This window comes from Triticum aestivum, chromosome 7D, assembly GCF_018294505.1.
Source record: "Triticum aestivum cultivar Chinese Spring chromosome 7D, IWGSC CS RefSeq v2.1, whole genome shotgun sequence".
In the NCBI taxonomy this organism is placed as follows: domain Eukaryota; kingdom Viridiplantae; phylum Streptophyta; class Magnoliopsida; order Poales; family Poaceae; genus Triticum; species Triticum aestivum.
This window is the reverse complement of record NC_057814.1, coordinates 444289545-444308419: the sequence shown is the minus strand read 5'-3', so window position 1 is coordinate 444308419 and position 18875 is coordinate 444289545. Positions and strand designations below refer to the sequence as shown.

At 46.9% G+C, this 18875-nt stretch overlaps 1 protein-coding gene across 1 annotated transcript; it reads right to left on the bottom strand.

Annotated features, from left to right (window-relative positions):
- Window positions 1-16210: 16210 nt before the first annotated feature.
- Window positions 16211-18507, bottom strand: LOC123167463 (probable inactive leucine-rich repeat receptor kinase XIAO). The gene has a single exon (XM_044585303.1). The coding sequence runs from the start codon at window positions 17957-17959 to the stop codon at window positions 16682-16684; it is 1278 nt and encodes a 425-aa protein (XP_044441238.1). The 5' UTR covers window positions 17960-18507; the 3' UTR covers window positions 16211-16681.
- Window positions 18508-18875: the final 368 nt, after the last annotated feature.

The following is an 18875-nucleotide window of genomic DNA, read 5'->3' as shown; positions in this document are numbered from 1 at the left end:
AGCTCAACAATGGAAACTAAGTGGGTGTGCATCCAACTCGCTTGCTCACGAAGACCTAGGGCATTTTGAGGAAGCCCATCATTGGAATATACAAGGCAAGTTCTATAATGAAAAATTTCCTACTAGTATATGAAAGTGATATCATAGGAGACTCTCTATCATGAAGATCATGGTGCTACTTTGAAGCACAAGTGTGGTAAAAGGATGGTCACATTGTCCCTTCTCTCTTTTTCTCTCTTTTTTGTGGGCATTTTCTCTTCTTTTTATGGCCTATTTATTTATTTATTTATTTATTTATTTAGTCCGGAGTCTCATCCCGACTTGTGGGGGAATCATAGTCTCCATCATCCTTTCCTCACTTGGGACAATGCTCTAAAAAAATGATGATCATCACACTTTTATTTACTTACAACTCAACAATTACAACTCAATACTTAGAACAAAATATGACTCTATGTGAATGCCTCCGGCGGTATACCGGGATATGCAATGAATCAAGAGTGACATGTATGAAAGAATTATGAATGGTGGCTTTGCCACAAATACAATGTCAACTACATGATCATGCAAAGCAATATGACAATGATGGAGCGTGTCATAATAAACTGAACGGTGATAAGTTGCATGGCAATATATCTCGGAATGGCTATGGAAACGCCATGGTAGGTAGGTATGGTGGCTGTTTTGAGGAAGGTATATGGTGGGTGTATGATACCGGCGAAAAGTGCGCGGTATCAGAGAGGCTAGCAATGGTGGAAGGAAGAAAGTGCGTGTAATCCATGGACTTAACATTAGTCATAAAGAACTCATATACTTATTGCAAAAATCTACAAGTTATTGAAGCAAAGTATTATGTGCATGCTCCTAGGGGGATAGATTGGTAGGAAAATACCATCGCTCGTCCCCGACCGCCACTCATAAGGAAGACAATCAATAAATAAATCATGCTCTGACATCATCACATAACGGTTCACCATACGTGCATGCTACGGGAATCACAAACTTTAACACAAGTATTTCTCAAATTCAAAACTACTCAACTAGCCTGACTCTAATATCACCATCTCCATATCTCAAAACAATTATCAAGTATCAAACTTCTCATAGTATTCAACACACTCATAAGAAAAAAAAATACTAATCTTGAATGCCTATCATAATTAAAGAAAATTACCATGCTATTTTGTAGGACTCTAAAAATAATCTAAGTGAAGCATGGGAGAACAATAGTTTCTATAAAACAAATCCACCACCGTGCTCTAAAAGATATAAGTGAAGCACATAGAGTTTCTAACAATTTCCGAATCATGTGTGTCTCTCTTAAAAGGTGTGTACAGCAAGGATTATTGTGGAAAACTAACAAATAAAGACTCAAATAATACAAGACGCTCCAAGCAAAACACATATCATGTGGTGAATAAAAATATAGCTCCAAGTAAAGTTACCGATGAAAGTAGACGAAAGAGGGGATGCCTTCCGGTGCATCCCCAAGCTTTGGCTTTTTGATGTCCTTAGATTATCTTGGGGTGCCATGGGAATCCCCAAGCTTAGGCTCTTTCCACTCCTTGTTCCATAATCCATCAAATCTTTTACCCAAAACTTGAAAACTTCACAACACAAAACTTAGCAGAAAATCTCGTGAGCTCCGTTAGCGAAAGAAAACAAAACACCACTTCAAGGTACTGTAATGAACTCATTCTTTATTTATATTGGTGTTAAACCTACTTTATTCCAACTTCTGTATGGTTTATAAACTATTTTACTAGCCATAGATTCATCTAAATAAGCAAACAACACACGAAAAACAGAACCTGTCAAAAACAGAACAGTCTGTAGTAATCTGTAACTAACGCAAACTTATGGAACTCCAAAAATTCCAAAAAAATAGGACGACCTAGAAAATTTGTTTATTGATATACTGCAATTGGAATCAAAATTTTATCACGTTCTGGTGATTTTTAACAATTGTTTTCGTGAACAGAAAGTTTCTGGAATTTTCAGCAAGATCAAATAACTCTCATCCAAGAAGATCCTATAGGTTTAACTTGGCACAAACACTAATTAAAACATAAAAACAAATCTAACCAGAGGCTAGATCAAATATTTATTCCTAAACAGAAGCAAAAAGCAAAAAACTAAAATAAAATTGGGTTGCCTCCCAACAAGCGCTTTTCTTTAAAGCCTTTTTAGCTAGGCATTGAGATTTCGATGATGCTCACATAAAAGATAGTAATTGAAACACAAAGAGAGAATCATAAAACATGTGAAAATCACATCTAAGCCTAACATACTTCCTATGCATAGACATCTTGTAGGTAAACAAATTATCAAGGCAAGCAAAAACTAGCATATGTAAGGAAGCGGAAAGAAACAATAGCAATCTCAACATAACGAGAGGTAATTTAGTAACATGAAAATTTCTACAACCATATGTTCCTCTATCATAATAATTACATGTAGGATCATAAGAAAATTCAACAAAATAGCTATCACATAACATATTCTCAACACAATCCACATGCATGCGAAGTTGACACTCTTCCAAAATCGTGGGATTATCATTAACTAAAGTCATGACCTCTCCAAGCCTACTTTTATCAAAAATTTCATAAGATTGATCAAAATCCAAATATGTGGGATCTAAAGTTGACACTCTTCCAAACCCACTTTCAATATTATTGCAAACACTATTATCAATCTCATATTCATCATGGGGCTTAAATAAATTTTCAAGATCAAAAGAAGAATCACCCCAATCATGATGATTGCAACAAGTAGTAGACATAGCAAAACTAGCATCCCCAAGCTTAGGGTTTTGTATATTATTAGCACAATTGACATCAAGAGAATTTATAGTAACATCATTGCAATCATGCTTTTCATCGAAGGAACTAACAAGTATAGGTGCAATAGCAACGATCTCATGTTTAACATAAGGGACTATAGAAAATTCATCTTCATAAATATTGGCATCATGGCCACAAGAATAGCAAGCATCATGTTCATCAAGGGATATTTCAATCAAATCATCGGAAGCATCATTATCTATAGATTCATGCATATCATTATTTTCTTCCAAAGCAACGGTCATTCTCTCAATAAATTCTTTGACATAGACATTATGAGCACAGGTTTCATAGCAATATTTAAGTATGTCGGAATTTTCAGATTTGTAGAGAGTAATATCATACTTTTCAATCAAAGAAGCAACTTCATGAGCACCCTTAAAAATGAAAAATTCTTCAATTTGTTCAATATCATAGTAACTATAAACACCCTTTCCATAAGAAGATAAGATTTCATTATCATTAAACTCACATAGGTAGGGAAGATGTTTTTTAGGGTTCTTAGAGCAACAAGTAAAATCATAAATTTCACAAAGATTCCAAGCATAGCAAACTATTTATATGATACCATAAGAGCTTCCCCTTTTCAGACAAACGATGACGCACAAAATGAGCATGCTCATCTAAAGATTTCCCATCAACTAGGCTAGTTGGGGTTTCAGCACGAGCGCATAAGGATCGAAGATGATCCAAGTAGTACACTTTAAGTGGATCCATGTCAATAGATTTTTAGCAAGCAAAGATGCAAGCAAATAGAAGGCGCATGGAAACACAAACAAAGATACATACGGGAAGAAGGCGAACGAAAAAGAGAGGGCGAATAAAATGGCAAGGGTGAAGTGGAGGAGAGGAAAACGAGAGGCAAATGGCAAATAATGTAATGCGAGGGATAAGAGTTTGTGATGGGTACTTGGTATGTCTTGACTTGACTTGACTTGGCGCGAATCTCCCTGGCAATGGCGCAAGAAATCCTTCTTGCTACCTCTTGAGCACTGCATTGGTTTTCCCTTGAAGAGGAAAGGGTGATCCAGTAAAGCAGCGTAAGTATTTCCCTCAGTTTTTGAGAACCAAGGTATCAATCGAGTAGGAGGCCACGCACGAGTCCCTCACACCTACACAAACAAATAAAATCCTCGCAACCAACGCAATAAAGGGGTTGTCAATCCCTTCATGGTCACTTACGAAAGTGAGATCTGATAGATATGATAAGATAATATTTTTGGTATTTTTATGATAAAGATGCAAAGTAAAGAAAGCAAAATAAAAACGGCATCAGAAATAGCTTGTTGATGGGAGATTAAATATGATGAAAAATAGACCCGGGGGCCACAGGTTTCACTAGTGGCTTCTCTCGAGAGCATAAGTATTATGGTGGGTAAACAAAATACTGTTGAGCAATTGACAGAATTGAGCATAGTTATGAGAATATCTAGGTATGATCATGTATATAGGCATCACGTCCGCGACAAGTAGACCGACTCCTGCCTGCATCTACTACTATTACTCCACACATCGACCGCTATCCAGCATGCATCTAGAGTATTAAGTTCAAAAGAACAGAGTAACGCTTTAAGTAAGATGACATGATGTAGAGGGATAAACTCATGCAATATGATATAAACCCCATCTTGTTATCCTCGATGGCAACAATACAATACGTGCCTTGCTGCCCCTACTGTCACTGGGAAAGGACACCGCAAGATTGAACCCAAAGCTAAGCACTTCTCCCATTGCAAGAAAGATCAATCTAGTAGGCCAAACCAAACTGATAATTCGAAGAGACTTGCAAAGATAACCAATCATACATAAAAGAATTCAGAGAAGATTCAAATATTGTTCATAGATAAACTTGATCATAAACCCACAATTCATCGGTCTCAACAAACACACCGCAAGAGAAGATTACATCGAATAGATCTCCACGAGAATCGTGGACAACTTTGTATTGAGATCCAAAGAGAGAGAAGAAGCCATCTAGCTAATAACTATGGACCCGAAGGTCTGAGGTAAACTACTCACACATCATCGGAGAGGCTATGGTGTTGATGTAGAAGCCCTCCGTGATCAATGCCCCCTCCGGCAGAGCTCCGAAAAAGGCCCCAAGATGGGATCTCACGGGTACAGAAGGTTGCGGCGGTGGAATTAGGTTTTTGGCTCTGTATCTGGTAGTTTGGGGGTACGTAGGTATATATAGGAGGAAGAAGTACGTCGGTGGAGCAACATGGGCCCCACGAGGGTGGAGGGCGCGCCCAGGGGGGTAGGCGCGCCCCCTACCTCGTGCCTTCCTGGTAGCTTTCTTGACGTAGGGTCCAAGTCCTCTGGATCACGTTCGTTCCGAAAATGACGTTTCCGAAGGTTTCATTCCGTTTGGACTCCGTTTGATATTCTTTTTCTGCGGAACTCTGAAATAGGCAAAAAAAACAGCAATTCTGGGCTGAGCCTCCGGTTAATAGGTTAGTCCCAAAAATAATATAAAAGTGTATAATAAAGCCCATTAATGTCAAAAACAGAATATAGTATAGCATGGAACAATCAAAAATTATAGATACGTTGGAGACGTATCACTAGCCAGGGTTTTATTTATGTTTACCACATCATGAGCCTAGTTGTGTTTTTTTCTTGCTGAAAATGGCTAGCCCAGTTCCATTTTTTAAAGAAATACCCAAACGAGGCCTACTTGCTTTATCAGCCCTGCTGGGCTGCAAATCTTTCAAGACGAGGAGAGTTTCATTCGGTTTGCCCAGAAATGGGTTGTACATTTTTAAAACACATCAAACCAGGAATTAGTTTCAATTTTTTTTCATTACAAGATTTTAAATTCCATTGATTTTTATGCGTGGACAATTATTTGGGTTTTATATTTATATAAATTATTTTTCAAAATTGTTTGAATGTGACTCGATATTTCGGGATTAAAAACAGTTTACCACTCCAAAATATGCAAAATTTCGTATAATTTTTAACCGTGGCCACAATATGGGGTGTAATGCTAACAAAAAGAAGATGGGCTCTAAAAAAATTCTTAAGAATTAGCAAATGGGCTGTAAATTATTGGAAATAATGGCAGTTGGGCTCCATGCTGTTTTCCACAGATTTGAGGCTGACTTGTGCGCCTCCTACAGGTTGACGCGTATGCTTTCCTAAAAAAAGGTTGACGCACACGCAAGGCTGTGTCAACTTAGTCAACACACGAGAGCAGTGAATATTGGATGTCCATCCAACGGCCGTCTTGCTTCTTCAATCTCTGCTCTTCCTGCCCCAGCCGCTTAAACAAGCGTCGGCGGGACTGCCTGCTCCCTCCTCCCGCGGTCGGCTATGCTGCCGCACAGGCCTCACCGCTCCATCGTACTCCCATCGCTGGCCTAGACATCCCTCTACTCACCCACACCTGCTGTTATTCTCCGGCGATGGCAAACGAACCAGTAAACCCTCGTACTCCCTTCTGTGTGGGAAACAACTGCCGAGTCTTCCCTAGCTCCGTGTCGTTCCCTTCCTAGGCCTCGCCGTCGTGCACCGCCCTGGTGCTCTCGGCGCGGCATGGTCAACGCGGTCAACGAACGACATCCATCGGAAGTGGACTGTACATGGAGAGGCTGACAGTTGGGTCCACGGCCGCACGCAAGGAAATGCCTCCTTATTACGTGCAAAATAATGATTCCTCCACCTGACAGCTGGGACCCACCGGAAGGGCCTTTGTATTTCGTGGAAAAAACGTTCCCCCCGCTGACAGGTCGGACCCACCAGCTATATGTGCGCACGCAAGGAAGTGCCTCCTTATTACGCACAAAAAAATGAATACCCCCCCTACTAGCTGGGACCCAGCATAGTGGGAGGCTGACTTGTGGGCCTTCTAAGTTGACGGGGACGGAGGGCTTTGTCAACTTAGTCAATATGAACGATTCTAGCTCGAGTGACCGTACGATGTCCATCCAATGGCCGTCGTGCTTATTCAACCTCAGGTCTTCTTGCTCCAGCCGCCCAAAGCAGCGCCGGTCGTGCCGCCTGCTCCTGCCTCCTGTGGCCAGCTGTGATGCCGTGAAGGCCTCACCGCCCCCTACTACTCCCACCGCTGGCCAGGCCATCCCTCTACTCACCCACACCCCCTGTTATTCTGCGGCGACGGCAGCCTCACACCGCAGCCGAACCAGTGAACCCTTGTACTCCTCTCCGCATGGGCATCCACTGTTGCGTCTCCCCGGCTCCGCGTCGTCCCCTTTCAAGGCCTCGCTGTCGTCCACCGCCCTGGTGCTCTCGTCGTGACGTGGTCAACGTGGTCAAGGAACGACTTCCATCGGAATAGTACTGTACGTGGAGAGGCTGATAGCTGGGTCCACGGCCGCAGCAAGGAAGTGCCTCCTTATTACGCGGAAAATAATGATTCCTCCACCTGACAGCAGGGACCCATCAGATGGGCCACCGTATTTCGCGAAAAAAAATGTTTCCCCCTGACTGCTGGGACCCACCAGCTACATCTTCGCATGCAAGGAAGTGCCTGATAGTCAGGACCCACCTAGTCGAAGCGTACGTAGCGTTGTCATTCTGGTCGCGAACGTGTACGTACATACGATCGGTCTGTCTGCAGGCTGCAGCGATGAACCGTGGCCGTGTAAGGAAGGGCATGTGTCGTAGTAGAGGCGCGCACGTGTCGTAGTAGAGGCACGCACGTGTCGTAGTAGAGGCGCGCACGTAGCATGTACACGTACGTACAGCGGCCAGGGTGCAAGAAAGTAAATACAGCCATGTACGTACATACAGGCGGGGTCTCGAACGCCTACTCGCGCATACGTACGGCCAGGGCTACGGTACATGGCTGGGTCAGAACGGAGAAACTGCGTCGTTGTCGTGTTCATGGGGGGCAACGGAATGTGTCGTGTTCATCGGGAGGCAACGCAATGTGTGCTGTTCATCGGGAGCCAACCGGCTTGGATGGAACAGCCGATGGAAACGAGGCCTGGCGTACCGCAGAACGGAGGAAACGGCCTTGTGTTCGACTAGCCACGGTCGAAATGGGATCCTGTTCACCGGGAGGGGTCTGGCGTACCGCAAAACGGAGGAAATAGACTTCTCTTGGACCTCCTACGGTCGAAACAGGGTCCTATTGATCTGGAGGGGTGTGGCGTACCGCAAAACGGAGGAAACGGACTTGTGTTGGAGCGCTATGGTCGAAACGGGGATCCTGTTCATTGGGAGGGGTGTGGCGTACCGCAAAACGGGACTCCACGGGATACTGTTCATCTCCACCGTAGACCTCCTCCAGCCTCCACGGGCTACTGTTCATCCACCGTCGACCTCCTCCAGCCTCCACTTGCGACTGTTCATCCACGGGCTCCTGTTCATCCAGCCTCCACCGCGCGCTCCTCCACCGGCTACTGTTCAACCAGCCCTCTCCACGGGGTCCTGTTAAACCACCCCTCCATGGGCTACTGTTCATCCAGCCCTCCACCGGCTACTGTTCAACCAGCCCTCCACGGGGTCCTGTTCATCCAGCCCTCCACGGGGTCCTGTTCATCCAGCCCTCCAGGGTCCTGTTCATCCACCGGCTCGATCGATCGGGGTCCTATTCATCTAGCGGCAACGGCCTCTACTACAACGGGTTCCTGTTCATCCAACCCCCCACCGGGAACTGTTCATCCAAATCACCAACAACGCTCACTGTTCATCAAGAGGAAGCAGGTTCGATCGGCTTCAGTTAGCAGCAGTAGCGAAGGAATCGCTCGATCGGGTTCAGTTAACAGCCATCGATCGATCGCTCGGGTTCAGTAACGCGTAGCCTGTAGTGCAATCGCTCGAGTTCAGTAGGCGAACGCCTCGCTCGGGTTCAGTTAGAGCCCAATGCCTCGCACCCACACGCGTACGTGTACGAGAGAAACGCGCATCGCTCGGCCCCGACCACCCACCGTAACCGGGAACTTCCCGATATTTTCCGCGCCCTCGCTTCTACCATGGTTTTTCCCGTCATGGACGGCCCAAAGAATGTCATGCAGCCGCATCTCCGGCCTGCCCAGGACGAAAAGCCCATTTTCTGTCATGATTTTTTGTCATAGAAGTAGGAGCCCACCACAACTATGATGATACCGGGTTTTGTCACAATTATCAACATAGAAGTGTCATAAGCATGACAGAAAATATTTTTGTTCGACCCAAAATGTCACGGATGTGTCTTTTTTTGTAGTGTTGTGTTCTACTCGTGCATATCATCTACGCATAGACCTGGCTCGGATGCCACTATTGGGGAAGGTAGCATGCAATTTCAAAAAAAATCCTACGCTCACGCGAGATCTATCTAGGGGATGCATAGCAACGAGAGGGGGAGAGTGTGTCCACGTACCCTCGTAGACCGAAAGCGGAAGCGTTAGTTAACGCGGTTGATGTAGTCAAACGTCTTCACGATCCAACCGATCCAAGTACCGAACGTACGGCACCTCCGTGTTCAGCACACGTTCAGCACGATGACGTCCCTCGAGCTCTTGATCCAGTAGAGGGTAGAGGCAGAGTTCCGTCAGCACGATGGCATAGCGACGGTGATGGTGATGTGATCCGCGCAGGGCTTCGCCTAAGCACTATGACAATATGACCGAGGTGGTAAACTGTGGAGGGAGGCACCACACACGGCTAAGAAACAACTGTTATGCTTTGGGGTGCCCCCTCACTCCTGTATATAAAAGAGGAGGGGAGGAGGCAGCCAGCCTAGGGGGCGCGCCAAAGGGGGGAGTCCAACTAGGACTCCCAATCCTAGTTGGACTCCCATTCCTTTTTCGGAAGGGTGAAAGAGGGAAGGGAGAGGAAGAGGAGAAGGAAAGGGGGCGCGCCCCCCTCCCTAGTCCAATTCGGACTCCCTATAGGGAGGGGGCGCGGCCACCCCTTGTGGGCTGCCTCCCCTCTCCCCTATGGCCCATGTAGGCCCAATATTCCCCCGGGGGTTCCGGTAACCCCTCGGTACTCCGGAAAAATACCCGAATCACTCGGAACCTTTTCGATGTCCGAATACAACCTTCCAATATATGAATCTTTACCTCTCGACCATTTCGAGACTCCTCGTCATGTCCGTGATCTCATCCGGGACTCCGAACAAACTTCAGTCACCAAAACATATAACTCCGGTGAATAACCAATAGTGGAACCTGGATGCTCATATTGGCTCCTACATATTCTACGAAGATCTTTATCGGTCAAACCGCATAACAACATACGTCATTCCCTTTGTCATCAGTATGTTACTTGCCCGAGATTCGATCGTCGGTATCATCATACCTAGTTGAATCTCCTTACCGGCAAGTCTCTTTACTCGTTCTATAATGCATCATCCTACAACTAACTCATTAGTCACATTGCTTGCAAGGCTTATAGTGATGTGCATTACTGAGAGCGCCCAGAGATACCTCTCCGATACACAGAGTGACAAATCCTAATCTCGATCTATGCTAACTCAACAAACACCTTTGGAGACACCTGTAGAGCATCTTTATAATCACCCATTTACGTTGTGACGTTTGATAGCACACAAGGTGTTCATACGGTATTCAGGAGTTGCATAATCTCATAGTCAGAGGAACATGTATAAGTCATGAAGAAAGCAATAGCAATAAAAATAAACGATCATTATGCTAAGCTAACGGATGGGTCTTGTCCATCACATCATTCTCTAATGATGTGATCCCGTTGATCAAATGACAACACCTGGCTATGGTCAGGAAACTTAACCATCTTTGATTAACGAGCTAGTCAAGTAGAGGCATACTAGGGACACTCTGTTTTGTTTATGTATTCACACATGTACTAAGTTTCCGATTAATACAATTCTAGCATGAATAATAAACATTTATCATGATATAAGGAAATATAAATAACACCTTTATTATTGCCGCTAGGGCATATTTCCTTTAGTAAGATGATAAATTGCAATGGTTGTCAACACCGCCTTGACAAGAACAATCCGGCCGGGTGGCCACATGCTTTGCCACACTAAGGTGCATGCTTACCCACGTCCTTATCCTCGAGGTACTTGAAATGAATGTGCTTGAAACTTTTAATCGGTAGAAGGAGCCCAAGGTAGCACATCAGGAAGGAGGAGCGGACTGCTGGGAAGGCCTGAAGAATGTTCTTGAGGTCGGAGTTTGCGCATCACATAGTGGCAACAAGGATTTTGGTGCACTTTGTTACCAGACTAGTGACATCACCAAAGTTAGCCAAAGTTTAAGCCAAAAAGTTAATATCTTCCTTAGAGGGTAGTAATGTTTGCATGTTTGATTAGAGAAGCAGTAGCCTGGTAAATGTTCATGCGCTGCTGCCAGTCCAGTGTTCTGAAAGGGACTAGTTGTTCTTTTTATTTTTTGAATTGGGGAGCAATTCTTTCTTACTATGGGATCAGTTAACTGAAGATGTTCTGTACCGTTTTAGGGAAAGCACTTCAGTTTAACTGGACGGGTCCATCTCGTTCCTCTTCATGTTCGGTCAATCGATGGACGAGATCGTTTCACCCTAGTTAAACTGTTGTTAATTCTATCATTGCCTTCTTACCACTTAGTGATTATGGTTAAAATGGTTGGCTTATATAAACACCAGGCAATGGCTTAGGATTTATCCTTTTATACCCAACAATTCTGCCGGGTATAAACATCGGACTATGGCTTAGGGTTTAAACTTTAATACCCAACAATTTTGTCAAAATGGCTCTTACTCTCTGATAAACTTACTTGATATATGAAATCAGCCCGTGATTTGGCCAAATTAGCGACATATGTTTAGCAATTCATATAGATTGACTCCCCGTTTGTATAGATCATAGCAAGGAGCTCAGAGCATCTCCAACGTGGCTCATCAAATCTACCATATATATCTAATGTCCGGATCAGATGGTCAAAACACTTTAGGCCTCCAACACCTAACCCCATTTTGGGACGGATCGATTCGGACGTCCAATCCCCCGGGCTGGCCCCAAATCGAGGGGATCTCTCGGGGATTTCGGATGTCCGCCACGTCGGTGTCCGACACTCCAGGCCAGTCAAAACCAAGATGATGCTCATGCATTTTCACAATCCGCCCCACTCTTCCCGCGCCAAACTCCTCTCTCTCCATCTTGAACGCCATCGTGCCACACATTTTATCGCCTGCCCCCAACTCCATGGATCCGCCAGAACCCATGAGGTTCGTCATAACGTCAAATCCAGTGCTAATTTGCCCTACATCTCCGTTGGTGAATTCGGCGACTGTGAAACGACAAGCCCGATGTGTGAAGGAGAGGGTTAATAAGATGGCGACAACCCAGATGTAGCCCATGCTCCGCAGTGATCTGATGTGCTTGTGTCGCCCGTGCAATCGCCGCCATGGCTCGCCCAGTTCAAATCGTCATACTGCTTCGCTACCAAGCAATACGGTCAACCTGGCACGCAACAGTCACGCCAACACTCCGTTGCTTCCTTCACCTTCGTACATCGTCAACCTCAACAACGACTACATGTTCACCGAGTCACCGACACCCGTTTGGTCGTGGTATCGGACCTAGGAACCGTCGTTCGATGATGCCCAATCACTATTTAGCAAAATGCTTCCCCAAGCTCGATGACGGTGGGGCGACGAGGCGCGGATGAGCATGATCCACAACGGCGGCGACCATGAAGACGGGCAAGTGGATGACCCCTACTCATCGCAACCGAAGTAAGAGAAGGGTGCCAATTGTTGGCGCAAATAGAAAGAGGGATTTGGCGTACTCAAACAAGGGGTTTATACAAGTTCGGGCCCTCTTCGCTGGAGATAATACCCTACTCATGTGGTGCTCTTAGCTCTTAACGTAAGATATAAGATGTCAGTTTTTAAACCTCGGCACGGTGCTTCCATCTTGGCTTATATAGAGTGTGCTAGGAGGGGGGACATTATGGGTTGGTATTAATGTTATTCATGGCCTCATGCGTAGCTGATTATTTCCTGGCCATTACTTCTAGTAACTATTGTATTTAACTAGATTGCTCCATCATTGGGTAACTGTTATCTTTAAGACATCGTGGTTGAGTGGTATCCTAGGTAGCCACCGACTGTTGACCTAGCCGACTGCTCCTGTCATCTCCCTGACTGATTGTTGGGTCATAGTCATCAGGTGGCTCAACATCCGACTGTAGGGACTTGGCCTACTCCTAAGCCACCCTCATACCCTTTGATGCGCTGGCAATGTTGCCTCCTGCCCGTGATCTTCTGGGCCATATTTCCGATGGACTATGGCCTTCTGGTGGGCCATTCGTATACCTGGGCCTACCCATTATTTATAACCCCGACAGTATCTACACGTGGATGCATCCGCAGATAGTCATGCGAGAGCCTACCATCCAACCATGTACCTCAAACGTCTGCATACATTTCAATAGGAATTTGAACAAACCGTACGATATTCATGTAAACTGGATGATTTTCATTTAAACTGAATCATATTCATAACATTTTCGACGTATTTGATTAAACAAAAGCGTCCGGAAGTTAACCTAGTATAAATCTTTGTCGGGGTCATTGTTGTTCCCCATGTTTTGGCATTCTCGTCGGCCATGAGCCTCGGGAAGTGAAGTGGCAAGTCACTGGCGAGGAAGAGTAATACATGGAACATGGAAGTACCCACATGGGACACAGACACTTTCATCTCCCATGTCACACTCTTCATCGTCCGAGTCTACGACCTAAACATTGCCGGTGGAGGTGATGTCCATGATGGACGTGAATGGGTTGGCCTCGTGGACGTAGCGACCCATGAACTATGCGGGCGACATGAATGGTGCGCAGCTGCCAGTGTTCACATCCGTAATCGCCTATGCTTCCAGCGTTGCGACCATGTTGCAGCCAGCATGAGCTCTGTGTGCGGCCTCGTAGAGCGCCCACTGCTCGGTGACGAAGTTCTGGTTCTCCTTGGCCATAACCTCCATGGCCTCCTCGCTCGCGAACTTGCCGTAGATCTAGCCTTCCACCAGCCGATGATGCACGAGGAGGGGTAAGTCGTAGCATTGCTCCTCCTGAGCCTGCTCCATGGTGAAGCCGTTATGCACAGGTGCGGGCGGGGGCGCTAGCTCATCGTCGGACGCCTCCTCCCTCATGGGGTCGTGGTCGCTCACCTTCGGTGAGCTCACCGGTGAACTCACTGGCAAGTTGGCGTCTATCCGCTGCGCATGACGGGCTTGTTAGCCGGCTACAGGGCCGACCAACTCATGCTTCTGCTCTGTCTAGAGGCTCTCCCACATCGCTCTAGAGCTCACGGTCAGGGCGGAGGTGGTGCATGGAGGAGGAAAGGAAGCGGACGTGGTGTTGTGCGGATCATGCCAGGCATGGTCACGTACAAAAAGTGGGCTTCGGCTAGGCCACGTGGCGGACTATTTCATTGCGAGCACTAGATTTTGTTTCTCGGCCGCTAGACAGGCGGACAACCAGTTTGAATGCGGTAGATAGTCGTCTCGTCCCGTCCAGTCACGTCTCTTCGGTATTGAACAGGCGTGAAGACCTAACTGTTTTCTATTTCTATAATAAAAAGCAAACTATTTTTTATTGAAACCCATGGGCTAATATACTACAAAAATATCAATTAACCTTGACATATGCAGAGAAGTATATAGTTAACATCTCTATACTACTTAAAAGACATAAGGTTCCTGTTTCGCTCTTTCCATCGTCTAACCATCCATACGTACGTCCCCCCACTCTTCTCCCTATTTTGGTTTTTTCCCTCCATCTTTGACTTTTATCCCACTAGTTCTCCCTAAAACCGCCTCAACTGCCCCACGATTTATTGACTTACCAAAATTAATCAGGTTTTCTTTTCTCTATATACTCCTAAGTTTCCCTTTTCTCTCTTTCCTTCATCCAACTCTACATTTCTTCCCTTCTCCTTCCTGTTTTGATTCTCGCCCCTCCATCTCTGTTTTTTCTCAATGGTTTTTTCCTAAAACCCGCCTCAACCGCCCCACTGCGTAATGAGTTATGGTAAGCCAAGAAGTACTTACCAAATCAAATCCAATTTTTGGTACACAATCAAATTGACAGTATAATGTCGGGTAAATCATGGTGATTTCGTACAAGAACTCACAAACAAATTGGCGCACAAAAAATTGGATATGAACCCATAATTTCAAAACAAGTTACACGAAAAAAATTCATATGAACCCATAATTTCTGTTATATTTGTGAAATATGTACATATTTGTAAATAAAAAAGGGTATGTTGAATATATGATACATACTACCTAAAAAGTAGTATATATACTAACTAAACATCGTTATATACTACATACTACACGTATATATTCTCGATTTTGACAGATACTACATGCAATATACAAAATGCAAGTGGTGGTAACTACCACTGATGGTAGCAAATATTTGTCCTAATAGAATATTTATGCATCGGTTGCAACATGAGCAATTATCTAGTGAAAGACACACAAATAAAGACATGTACCAAAAGTTCAATGCAACTCAATCTTAAGTTAAAGCTGACATTAATAGGAAATGCAGTTACGCTTTAACTAAGAAAATAAATCAAAATTCATTTTTAAATACAAAATTTGGAAACCTCCGAAAACTTTACGCGGGGTGGAGCACTACTCTCTAGTAAAATTAATAATTAATGTATGGCCCCTTACTAGTATAAGGACCCCTATGAAAATACAAACATCCCAAAACCATTATTTAATAATTAATATATGGGTCCTTTTTCAAAAATATGATAAAATTCGCTAATATGTGTGATTTGTTTTATAAAATCCTATGTAAGGGCCCCAGTAAGATGATAAAAATTTGCCCATTCATATTCTTTGTTTTCTAAAATCAGATGCTATTAAAATTCACCGATTCATGTGATTTAATTTCTAAAAGCATATGGTAACGACTTGTTTGGTTCAAATGAATTTCATAGGGATTTTGAAGAATTTATTCCTTAGAATTTTTTTTACATACCTCATGTTTGGTTTGTTGGATTACAATCTATACGAATCTTTCAATGACCTTGTATGCAGTCCCATAGAAGAAGAAAAATACATTGAGTCTAATCTCTGGGTTTTTTTTTTGTTCCTTTGTATATGTGACATACACCTCCTCTTAGTACTAGGATTTTATTTTATTTTTGCATTTTTCTATATTGCAACCAAACAGTTTCTATCCCAGGCTCCTGTAAAATTCAACACGCCAAACGGTAAAAGATCTCCTGTGGCCCCTGACTTAAACATCAGTGAGTCGGCGAAGGCCACACAGTCATCTTGAAGGGTCGCATATTGTCAGAGGGGTCATTTTGAGCAATGATTGCCACATTCTTTCCCTGTAGCCTCTGCATAAACAAATAATGGTGCCACGTTTGTCCATCAAAAGAAAGCTATAGCCAATTGCACGTCAACAAATAATAGTACGACTGCATGGCACAGAACCTATTGAAAGAAAACACAACAACATTTCGACTTAAACGTCTGAGAAAAACTAGGGCAGTCAGCTATCTATACATAGCAGCAACGCCACCATTAGGTTGTCCTCTTGCGGTAGGCGGGGCATGGGCCGAAATGCTTAAATTGGCATTACTGCCCTGCCGAGGCCGCCACGGATTCCTTTTGGACGCAACGTACACTCCCAAACCGGTGAGTGAATAACAGCACACACGCACACGCACACGCACGAACACCAACCCAACCTCGTCGCCGCGTGACCGTTGCGCGCCCGACGTCGAATAAATTCAAACCAAAATCACATGAAAAACCACGGCCCAAACAACCAGCCGGACAAACCAAAATGCGTGAACCCGGTGGGTGAGGGTGCCCCGCCCGTGCCGCGCGGGAGCCGGAGACGACCGAGCCCCACCTGTCAGCCCACGGGGCGTCGGCGGCTCAGCCGTCGCCGCCGCTGCTCCGGCACTGGTCCGCGGGCCTGGACTCCAGGGGCCCGCCGATCGTGGGGCACCCGTCGGCCGCGGAGGCGGAGGGGAGGTCCATGCAGTTGTAGGAGAGGCACAGCGCCGCGGAGTCCGGCAGCGGCGTCGGCGGCACCGGGAACCCCGTCAGGAAGTTGTGCTGCGCGTAGAAGGTCGTCATGCGCCCGTCGAACACGCTGCGGGCCACCGCCTCCGGGACCTCGCCGGAGATCTTGTTGTTGTTCACGTACAGGCTCCCCGCCGCCGCCAGCGCCTCCGGGACCTCGCCCGTGAGGCCGTTGTGGCTGACGTCCACCACTGACCACGGCGGCGTCGCCGACGCGGGCGCCGCCGGCACGGCCAGCGACCCCGTGAAGTTGTTGCGGGACAGGAGCAGCGACGACGCGCTCGGGAGCGCGAACACCTCCGGCGGGATCGAGCCCGAGAAGTCGTTCATCGACAGGTCGAGGAATGCCAGGTCGGCTGGGCCCTGGCCGTTGCCGGCGAAGGCTCCGTCGAGGCTCCCCTCCATCGAGTTCCCGGCTACGGAGAAGTACCGGATCGTCGGTGGCAGCGGCGGGAGCGTGCCGGTTATCGCGTTCCGGCTCAGGTCGACGTGGAACAGCTGCGAGCTGGGAAACTGGTCGGGAATCTGCCCGGAGAGGCCGACATTGTTGGCCAGGATGAGCACCTTGAGGCTCGGGGACGACGGCAGCAGCAGCCCGGAGGGAATCGTGCCCTCGAGGCGGTTGTTGCCGAGGTCGAGCGTGTGCAGTTCCGGCAGCCCCGCCAGGGACTCGGGCACGGGCCCGGTGAGCTGGTTCCCGGACAGCGAGAGGAGCCTGAGGCGCCGGAGACCCGACCCAATGCCCTCCGGGATGGAGCCGCCGACACGGCCCGGGTAGAGGACGAGGTCGGTGAGCGCGGTGAGGCTGGCGAGCGAGGCCGGGACGCTGCCGGCCATGCCGGGGGAGTCGGAGAGGCCGGTGCCGAGCGTGAGCACCGACACGCGGAGGAGCGCGCCGGACGGGTCGTCCTCGTCGGGCGCGCACACGACGCCGGCGTAGGCGCACGGGGCGGACGCGTCGTCGTCCCAGGACTCGAAGAAGCGCGACCCCGGCAGGTCCCGCAGGCCGGCCCGCACGTCCCGGAGCGCCGCCGCGTCGCGCTCGTGCAGCGCCGCGCCCGCGCCGAGCAGCAAGAGGCAGAGCAGCTGGAGGAGGAGGAGGAGGAGGAGGGCAGGGGGTAGCGCCATGTGCGCCGCCTCGGCCGCTGCGAAGCGGACAAGCGAGCTCTGAGGCAGGCGGGGTGTTGGGAAATGGAGTCCACTGGAGAGTGGAGTGAGGCGAAGCGCGAGCAAACTGGCGAAGCGAGAGTGAGAGGAGTGTGTGGTGGATGGTGGTGGTGGCCTGGTGGGGGAGAGCACGACGAGGAGAGGACACGGCGGCGAGCGAGTGGGATCAGGATCTGGGGTTGGGGTTGGGTTGGGTTTAAGAATGAACAGCGGATTAGCCTGCCACTTTCTTTACCCCGCGGTCGGTGGGTGTACCTCCGCGGTCAGGGTGGGATAAAGGCCGGCCTGCTGCTGAGCCCTGTGAGCTGTGACCGGTGTCGGAGACGGAGACGGGGCGTACCGCCCGGTCCGGTCACCTACACCGCCGTACGGCGCGGGTATGAGTATGTCTTTGGATGTACTGCTACTGCTACTACCTCTGGGTCTGGGTCTGGCCATCATTCATGGGTTGGAGCAATTATGCCTCGCTCGTATGCCGGTTCTGCGTATTTGCAAAGTATTCCGCTCCTGCTGTGCGCACTGTACAGCAGTAATCAATTATTTAGCGTGGCTGGACAGCCGCGCTGGTCGAGTGTGTGATGCAGATTTGCGTCGTGCTTCCACAGTGCCCGCATTCATAGCCACGTTCGAGGACTCAGGAACACAGAATTGAACATAGAAATGCAACGTCAAGCTAACTGATTTCTACGGGATTTTACTTGTTCTAACTAATGCTTGTCTAACTGAATCATAGGAAAAGGATATTGAAAATAATGAAAGATAAATATCACGGTGCATCAATGACTCAAAGATAAATATTCGAATGCGACAGCAATCAAATGTTCCGAACATAAAGTTTTGAAATAAAATAGTTCAAATTTAATTTAATTTAATTTAT